This window comes from Myotis davidii, unplaced genomic scaffold, assembly GCF_000327345.1.
Source record: "Myotis davidii unplaced genomic scaffold, ASM32734v1 scaffold142, whole genome shotgun sequence".
Taxonomy (NCBI): domain Eukaryota; kingdom Metazoa; phylum Chordata; class Mammalia; order Chiroptera; family Vespertilionidae; genus Myotis; species Myotis davidii.
Window position 1 is genome coordinate 3,093,943 of NW_006294400.1, and position 10,002 is coordinate 3,103,944.

Genomic DNA, 10,002 nt, shown 5'->3' on the forward strand with positions numbered 1-10,002 from the left:
AGATCAATAGGCTTATTATTTGCCCTTGAAACCTCTGTGATGCCGGGGAATCACAGGCATTCCTCAGGATAATTTACACGGCAATAAATAATCTGTGCTGTCCATTGCTTGCTTCATCAGTGTCTGCCCTGGTCATAAAATCCCGGAGGCTCAGTGGCCCCAAGGCTGGAGCACAGTGGACATGTTAACTCCGGCTACAGATGTGTGCACATGGGACACAGTTTCATTGTTGTTTTCTGGCTAATATCCATCCACACAGTTTATCTTTAAGGACTGACATTACTGTCAAAGTTATTTTCCATCTGACTTTTTATTGTTATCATTCCTTTTTTTTTTTTTACCTCTCTTCTGTGCTCAGCACTATATATTATCTCATCTAATCCTCACAACCACCCCTGAGTTAGGCGATTATACCCTTTTTATAGGAGTCGAAACTAAAACTCAAGGAGGTGAAGCTTATTCTCTGAAACCACAGAGCCCATGAGCGATGGAGCTAGGGTTGAACTCAAGTCTTCCTGGACACAAAGCTCATAGGTCCTCCACCAGGACATTTTCTTCACCTGAATGGCTTTCTTCTGCTTCTGCACATGTTTTGTGTTTGTTAGCCTCTTGCGAAGATCTGTAAGTTTCCCATACCATTCAGAGATGAATTTTAAATTAAGAGCATTGCAAATACAGGAAATTTATAGTGACAAACATAGCCAGATTACTTTCTTGTTATCCATCCATTTAGCAGATTTACAGTTCCCATTAATTTTAATCTGTCCTTATTACCTGTTTTATATAACAAATATCTCTTAATCCTGACAGACTGAGTATAGATCACTTGAAGTAGGCTCTCTCTCAGTAAGCAGAATTGCGGCAAAAGATTTGTGAATTAATTGGGAAAATTGCAAATCAGGTAGTCAGTGAAATAATTCATTGTCACATCCAATCAATAAACTTTGTAAATCAACTCATTTAATTCAAAAAATGATCTATATAGATCAAGCAACCAATTAAACAATTAGCATACACTTTGCAATTAATTAATTTAAGCATCAATCATATAATTAAAACTCCAAATTTAAGCTGCAGAATTTAGAAACCCACTGCCTTTCGAACTATTAGGTTCATGCTTCTGAATACTAGCAGATTTGCAGTTTCACAATTCAACTTTGGAGCAGGGTATCTAAAGTGTTTTAAGTTTATCTCAGTTTTAAATTGTCTTTATGTTGATAGAGTTTCCCACCCTTTTCCAGCAAATTGACTTTTTAATTCCCCAAAGAAGGAGAAAGAGATGTGTGTTGATTACAAACTGGGAGAGGCTAGAAACTGGGATTCCTGACAGGGCATTCTAGGGAAGTGAGAAAAGTCCATAAGCAGTTGGTCAGGATAAATCAGGTCATTTGCTTTCCTCTGTTAAGTATCCTCGGTGTTTGGAATCAGGTCCTGCCAAGTGAGGCTGATTTTCTTCAGAGAAGGGAGAACTGTATTGATTGTCTTTGTTCCTTCTTGAGCTAGAGCAGATATTTTCTTAATCCTGACCATAAATCAAAGTCCCCCGATTTCCCCCAGATCACTTTTTCTTTTATAGTTTTGTGTATCTCTTTTATGATACTTATTTTATTTACAATTGTATTATAGCTAATATAGTGATTATTCCCCCACACACACACCCCTCCCACCCCCGCTATATTGTAAGCTTCCTTGAGGACTGTTGCTAACTCTCACCTTTGATCTAAGGGGTTCTGTGTCTAATTTACAAGTGCTCAGTAGTATTTGTTGGAAGAACAGAGAATGTAAAGGCTCTTGTTTCACATTGGTTTTCCCCCCTTTGCACTGCCATGTATTTCCTCCTTATCAAATGAGGTGGGATTTGGGGGATCTGAATATAACTGCAGGCTTCGGGGTAAAGGACAGCAGTTTCCCCAGTTTGCTTGCTGTACATCAGGGCCTCTGGTCGCCGAGTCCCTTTTTCAGCTTGGTTTTCACTCACCTTTTTGGTTTTCCTTTCAGTGAGAATGTCAGTGCCTACTGCCTGCATATTGCTGAGGATGATGGGGAGGTTGACACAGATTTCCCCCCACTGGATTCCAATGAGCCCATTCATAAGTTTGGCTTCAGTACGTTGGCCCTGGTTGAAAAGTATTCATCTCCTGGTCTGACATCCAAAGAGTCACTCTTTGTTCGAATGTGAGTATTGACTCTGTTTGCTTATCTCAGTATCTCATCTCTGCCTTTGGTGTAATTCTGGATTTGATTTTGTTCATTAAATGAATATTTGGTATCTGGAGAGGCCACAGGTAATTATTACTTCCAGCGAGATGCTGGGACAACATTCACATTGTATTTCATGCCTCTGCACCTACATTAAATACAGACTGCTCTGTAGTAGCAAATTGTATTAAGTCGATCTCTGAATGTCCCACCCATGAACTAGGCCTCTGGACAGATTGGGGCACTTTGGAGCCTGTGAGGCAAAAAATTCTCTTCCAATTGAATGAAAATGTGCATCACAGCCACTTCTCTCTTGTGGCTTAACATACTCCCTATTCTTGCCAACTTTGTTCAGATCCATTTTGATGTTTCCTCTTGGTTGCCTTCCTTTAGGCTGAGCAGAGGCTCTTACCCTGCCTGCCTGTGCCTTTGGCAGTCTGGTAGAGCCGATAAAAGCCCTTCTCAGAAAAGTGTTTGTAAACGCAGAAAATAACGTTCACGTGACTACACAAGGATTTCTTGTATTTAAAGGTATCAAACTGTTAAATTTGTGATAGAATAATAATATGTATGGTGTAGTTAATACATTGAGTAACAAGATCTGGTAACTCCTGAAATTTGGTTTCAAAGGGAGTGATTGTGATATTGGAGACATCTGCACCAACTGGAGTGTGCTATCATTATATCTATTTCTGTTCATGACAACTCACCAGCACTGCTAAAAACATTGTGATTTGTTGACTATAATTCAAGAAAATGCTAAATAGCTAGTGAAAATAAGAATGTAATTTTTATTCATTCAAGTCTACAGAGCACCTGAGTTTTACCCATAGGCCCCCATTGTTAGGGGAAAACCAGCAGTATTTTCTCAGCGCAGCTTAAGCTTTTAGCCAAGGTGGCGACAGTCCTGCTCCTGGCCATCTCCTGGGAACAATAGCGATCCCTTTGGCACCCCCTGCTGTTAGTAACCAGCAAATTCACTCTTCAAAAGAGTGCTTTAGAGGACTGTTCTCCCTGTCTCTTTAAAACATATTGCCTTTGTTTCAGGATTTTACTAAAAATAGGGTTATGCTAGCTATGATATATGAGTATTTTGTGTCTTTCTATCCTTGAGCAAAAAATGGATACCTGGGTTCCTGTGGGTGAGCTGGGGTGACGCTTCAAGCTTTTATAATTGCCATTTCATTTCTACGATGAAGTCATGTTGAGTGTATATAACAGCAAATGTGTTCCTTCTTTTTACTTTTCAGAGGCACTAAAACAACAACCTTAAAGAATATTTAAAGTAATTTAAAAGCTCTCTAATGATTCCTTATCCCAATATAACTACTTTCATTTTTGTACAGTCATTTTCATGTGTATATACATACAGTTTCAGTTCTAGCATATAGATAGATAGATAGATAGATAGATATAGATATAGATATAGTTATTTTTACTTCACATTATATTGCAAATTTTTCCATATCTGTTCTTAATTCCTGCATCCTACATTTATTATGTATCAAGGATCTAGACATAGACAACCCCTGTGCTCATGGAGCTTATGCTCTATTGGGAAGATAGTTGTCAAATCATTAGTATGTGATGAGCATGACAACAGAAATGGATGCAGTGGATGCCTGTCATAGGATGTTTAGATTGTTTTCTTGTTTTGCTTTTAAGTGATTCTATGATAGTCCTTGTTTATATCTATTTTCTTTCTGTTGAATAACTTCCTTAGGATAATTTTTTTGTTAGTAGGATTATTGGTCAGAGTAGAAACATCTCTAGACTCTCACTTTGTGTCAATTTACAGTGCAATGTGAGCCTTACATCACAAGGTTTCATTAGAAGATTTTTCTTTTTACTTTAAAAGACGTATACAGTGGTATTTCAATAGTTTTCCTTGCATTGATATTACCTATTGATTACATGAAAGAAGTGTTCTCATTAACACATAATTTTTACACATAGATGTTACATATGATCATAGTAGTGTTTTAAACTGAAAGTCCTTTTTAAAACAATAGCTTTCAAATCAGTGATTTTTAGTAGAGTAGGGTTGGGAGTGGAATGGATAGAAGTGTTTTACTATGAACCCACCTTCCTGGGAATGGAGGGAGTGGGGAAAAGGCAGAGAATAACAATAACTGCTTTAAACTTAATACTCCCCTCCCCCCCCCCCCGAATTACTTCCATTCCTGTACTTTCACTCCCAAACATTCAGACTGAATCAATCCTTTTTCTATTTTTAAAGTTCGGGAGAGCTTATTCCACATGTCTGGAGTGTTTCTGAAAACACGAGGTAAAGCAGAATCTTTATATGTGAGCATTTAGAACAAAAGTGTCACTGAATTTTGTTTCTTTTTCTCAGTTGTCTGAGGAAGTAGTGCAGATTACTGACCATTTGCCCTGTGTATATTTTATTGATTCATCAACCTCCCATTCACCTTTCTGGCCTATAGTCTAAGTTAGAAATTTTTCTCCCGCAAATGCAGGACAGAGCAAACCTTCAGGAGTCTCCAAGGATGTGTCCAACCTTTCAGAGAGTGAAGTCCCAGCAAAATAAGTGAAGCCATTGCTCCTTCTCTTCATTTCCCCCCTTCCTCCTTGCATCTTTCTCCCAGTGGAAAAGGGGCAGGAAGTATATAAACAGGCGTCCCTCGATTGCTGACTGCCAGCTACTCTGAGCTTTACGGGAAGAAAAGTCAAAACCAATAAAATGGACAGAATCCCCCTAGGTCAGAAGTCAGTAAGAGCAATTAAACAGCCCTCATATGTATATGTTTTACTTAAAACGTTTATTATATCAGATGGACATGGGAAAGGAACTGTTCTAACTAAGACTGCAGAGCAAATAGAATCCAATTAAGATTTTGCTCTTTCGGAAAGGGACCACTGAGTGGGCAGGCGGTGGTAGCACAAGAACCGGGCTGCCTCGGGCAGTGTGGCCCAGAGGGCTCCCAGAGGCTGCCTTGGCATCTCTGGCTCTGCATAAAGGGGAAGCTCAGATCCCTTTTAAAGAGGGGAGTCCTAGGTTCCTTGCTCTTTCCTGTATGAGGGGTTTTCAAAAGGGTGGGTAGTTTTACTGTAACTTCTTGACTTGATCTCCAGTACAACCCAAATGACCAGACCGTTACAAAAGGGTATCATTAGTTTGAAGCCTCTCTACTTTTATGTGATCTGCTTTGTGGTCTGGAGAGAACAAAATAAAAGAAAACCAAAAGAAGAAAATTAGTATTTTTGCGCACACACATGATTCTGTAACCCCAGTAGCCATTATCTGATTTATTGCTTATAAGCACCTCTTTTTTTTTTTTAACGTGTATACAGAGGGTCCCTGGTTTATGATGATTCCACTTAAGATTTTTTGACTACCTGGCTGGTGTGGCTTAGTGGTTGAGATCAACCTATGAACCAGGAGGTCGTAGTTCAATTCCTAGTCAGGGCACATGCCCAGGTTGCAGGCTGAACCCCAGCAGGGGGCGTGCAGAAGGCAGCCGATGGGTGATTCTCTCTTATCATTGATGTTTCTGTCTCTCTCTCCTTCTCCCTTCCTCTCTTTGAAACCATTAAAAACATTTTTTTAAAAAGATTTTTTTGACTTTATGATGGTGTGAAAGCAGCATACATTCAGTACATATCCAGTAGAAACCATACTTCAAATTTTGAATTCGGATCTTTTCCCAGGCTACTGGTGTACAGTATGATAGCCTCTCATGATATTGGGCAGCAACAGTGAACTGGAGCTCCCACTTGCGCACGGGCTCACAAGAGTAAACAACTAATACTCTATAATATACTGTGTTACCTGGATTTTTTTAATATTCTGTTCTGAGTTAGCCTAAGCTAAGCTCAGATGTGCGGTAGGTTAGGTGCATTAAATGCATTTTCAGCCCTGGCTGGGTAGCTCAGTTGGTTAGAGTGTCCCCCTGATACCAAGATAGTGCGTTTGATCTCCTGCCAGGGCACATACAGAATACAGTCAGTGAATGCATAGATAAGTGGAACAGAAAATCGATGTTTCTCTCTCTCTCTTCCTCTCTCTCTAACATCAATAAATAAATACAAAAAAATTTAAATGCATTTTCAACTTATGATGTTTGCAACTTACGAGAGGTTTATAGGGATGTAACGCCATCATAAGTCAAGGAGCATCTCTATAAGCTGCAGATCACAGACAGGTAGTTACTTACGCAAGGTCATCCAGTTCAGTAAGGGTCAGAGCTAAAATAGCATGAAGAATTTAAAAAAGAGAGAGATGCCTGTATTCTTTGTAACCAGGCCTGACAGCATGGGTATAAATTTTCCTAGTTATTTATTATTTTCTCCCGTCATAGAGGACCAACTGTGTATTGTTTCTTTTCATTCTGTTGTATTAGCAAACATTTTCATTGTCCAGATTGTCCTCGTGTATGGAAATGAGCATATGCAGCCTGTTTAATTTTGTATTTGTAAATCTGACTTGATTCTCTTTTTGGCAACAGCTACTGTCTAGAGAAAAGAAAAGATTTTTCTTTGTCTCTTTAAAGTGGCAGAAATATTGGAGCAAGTAATAAAGATGGAAAGCATTAATTACATACTTCTAAGAATTTAAAGGTCAGACAAGCTAAATGTGTATGTTTTACTCGCTGGAATGTCTGTCTGCTGATAGTGTGCCAGGATTCACTCTGTTCCTCCAATAAAAGCACACATTTCAGATAGCCATCATCTTACTTTGGTTTCCAAACATTATACCAGATTGTTGCTTTAGTTGCTATATATCTTAAAAGTTTAGGGCTCACATTTCTGACATTAATGTGATTTGTTTTATGATCCAACCCCTTTGGCCATGTTTGGTTACTATGTCTCATTTTGATTTCCTCTGTTCTCCCCTCAGCTTATGTTGGAGTCTGTCAGCTGCTGCTATGTACATGTCAGGCTAGTGACTTGTAATGTTTATTAATACAATGTCAGTCTTGCTGTTGAAAAAAGTGTGATGCTTCTCAGAAGGTTGCGATAGAACGAAGCGTTTGATTTCCAGAACCTGTCTGCACTGCATGGTGAATACATTCTCAGATGTTATGCAGTTCACTGACCTGACAGTTATGGAACCCCGCCTGGGACCCCATGTCAGCAGGACATATTTGAACAGAAACAGTTTGCAAAACTTTATACACTTAAACTCCTGCCAAGGCAAACTGTTAGCCACTTGAGTTTGTTATAAATACCCAGTGGCAGTGGTTGGAAGTAGCCCACGGTGTGTTTTATATTCTGAACTGAATGTGAATGTCTTTGCGGTTATATAGAGTAGTAAATAATTGAGTTTGATTAGGGAGAGGGACCTCATTATCCCCCACCTGTGCCCAGCTGGAAGGGGAGGGTCGAAATGAAGCCATTAGCTGTCTCTCTTACTGGCATCTCAAAGAGCTCAAATACATCTGTGTCTTATTTTCTTTTCTGGCACAATCAGTCGAGCAAGCTAAGCAGGCATGACCGGATTTGGCAAGTCCCAAGGACTCTGGCAAAGATACACAAGGAGAAGGCGGAGGGCAGTCATTTTGGCTTCTCACTGCCCATTAGTCTAGCGAGTTATGTTTTTGGAAAATGTCTGTTTTGAAAAAGAGTACTTTATCCAATGTCAAACATCGCATACTCATACAATACGCTTTGATCTTTAAAAAAAATTTGTCATTGCGAGGGGAAACAAAATGTGGCATTCGCACTAGTGTAAACTCTCTTTATGGATAAAGTAATACCCAGTGGGCTTGCTTTAAAGCAGGCATGCTACAGTTATTGCAAAGCTTTCTCTTGCTCATATATTTTCATTTTCTGCCTTGAAGTCCTAGAGAATGAACATGCATGGAATTGGGACCAGAGCAGGCTGGGAGCTAGAGGGGTGTGTCTTCATCTCTGTTATGAACTGGTTAGGACTGGAGAATCGAATGCTACTCTTGGCAACCTTTTCCCACTTCCACAAACTGACACTGGCTCGTAAAACCATGGCATTCTCCAAGGGCTTTTCAGTAGGGACCTTATAAGTCACAGGGTTAGTCCAGAGTTGGGACATTTATAATCAAATTGAACTTGTTACAGGGAAGTTGAACTTTTCCATAGATTGCTCAGTGGTTCTGAGCTGGAGGATATGCTTCCTGGAAGTCTCTTCTTCCCAAGCCCCCAGGACTGCCTTCTGGGCTGCAGGGAGGTTTAAAACCAAAGCTTTGGAGTCTGGCTGACCTGGGTCCAAGTCCTGACTCCTCTACTGATTAGCTGTGTAACTCCAGGCAAGGGTCCTAACCTTACGAAACCTTAATTCCTCCTTTATAATAAAATGGGACTGATAACAGCACCTGCTTTTTCTGGGAAGATTAAATGAACAAAGCACGCCCTCAGTAAATGTTGACTACTGTCATTGTCTCATCACTATATATCACTTCTTCGTACATATAAAGAAGAGCCCGTAGTTATTTTATTAACTTGCTTAGTAAGCATTTTTTATATACAGGTATCGTGTTAGCTACTTTAGAAGTATTTAGCCCTCACACTAGCCTTACAGTCTAAAATTAATATATTTTATAGATGAGGAGACTGAAAGTTAGAGAGATTATATCATTTACCTAAGGAAGGCAGAGCTAGGACTCCATAGCAGGCTCTGTTGTAGAGCTTACTTCACTGCCTCCTGGTAAACCATCTTTCTGAGCATGGCGTAGAGCTAAATGATGACTGTGTTTTGAGACCTCTCCACTAAGAAGCTTCTCTGACCCCCTCACCTCTACCCGCTGGGTTAAGTGCCCCTGTGCTTTCCCACTTCTCTGGGCTGGCTTCCATCTTTGTGCTCATTACACAGAACTATAATTCTTGGTTTGCTTCTTTTTCTCTCCCACTGGACTGTGCTAGTTGGGTTGGGAATCATATTGTTGATTTCTGAGTCCAAAATAGGGTCTTTAATAGATGAGTGACCACAGGTAAATTTCCTAATGCCTCCAGACTTAGTTTTTATAAAATGGATATAATAATAGTAAAATCTGCATTAGTTAATGTAGATTTTTAAAGCTTAATCAGCATCTGGCACATAGTAATTGTTCAACAGGTAGTAGCTGCTGCTATTATTGTTATAACTGTTGAATAATATCTTGCGCTTTTCAGATCAAAAGGCTCTTAGTCCCATTGAATTTCTCTGCAGTACCACCATGATTTTTACTTCCATCATCCCCATCCAAAGCCAGTGAGTTAAGCTGAGGTGGAACACGCCTGCTTCTCGTTTCCTCTCTCAAAAAGGAACACCTTGACAATGGAGCCTAGAGTGCTTGCTCTCCTTTGAGCTTCAAGGAGGGTTTGATGCCCGGGCCAGAGAGAGGCTGCTTGCTGATAGTGCCCTGCATATTGCCACCATGCCCAGCAAATTGCACATTGTAATGGCCCTGTGTTGCCGATTAAAAAGCTGTAAGGGTTTCCCTGGCCTGTGTGGCTCCGTTGGTTGGAGTGTCATCCATACACTGAAAGGTCACGGGTTCGATTTCCAGTCAGGGCACATACCCAGGTTGAGGCATGCAGGAGGCAAATGATCCATGTTTCTCTCTCCCACTCCCTAAAATCAACTAAAAAATAAATAGACAAGAAAACAACAACACAAAACTGTGAGGGTTCAGATCCATCCTCCCAAATACGCAATCTCTCCTGAGGGGTTAGGGGAGAGGGAACAAGTGGGCCTCTTCTCTTGGAGTGGTGACTTGGGACAAGGGGAACATAAGAAAACGAACATTTATAAACTCCTTTACTGTTTGCCAGCCTTGGTGCCAGGTGCTTGGCATTCATTGACCGTTTTATCCTCCTGACAGTTGT

The 10,002-nt window shown here is 40.2% G+C and overlaps 1 protein-coding gene across 5 annotated transcripts in view; it reads left to right on the top strand.

Annotated features, from left to right (window-relative positions):
• Window positions 1–10,002, top strand: part of MAPKAP1 (mitogen-activated protein kinase associated protein 1) — a 162,728-nt gene that overhangs the window by 53,937 nt on the left and 98,789 nt on the right. For all 5 annotated transcript variants that reach the window (XM_006768560.2, XM_015567077.1, XM_015567076.1 and 2 more), the window contains exon 4: window positions 1,999–2,175. In XM_006768560.2, coding sequence (XP_006768623.1) covers window positions 1,999–2,175 — 177 coding nt within the window. The remainder of the gene's footprint in view (window positions 1–1,998; window positions 2,176–10,002) is intronic.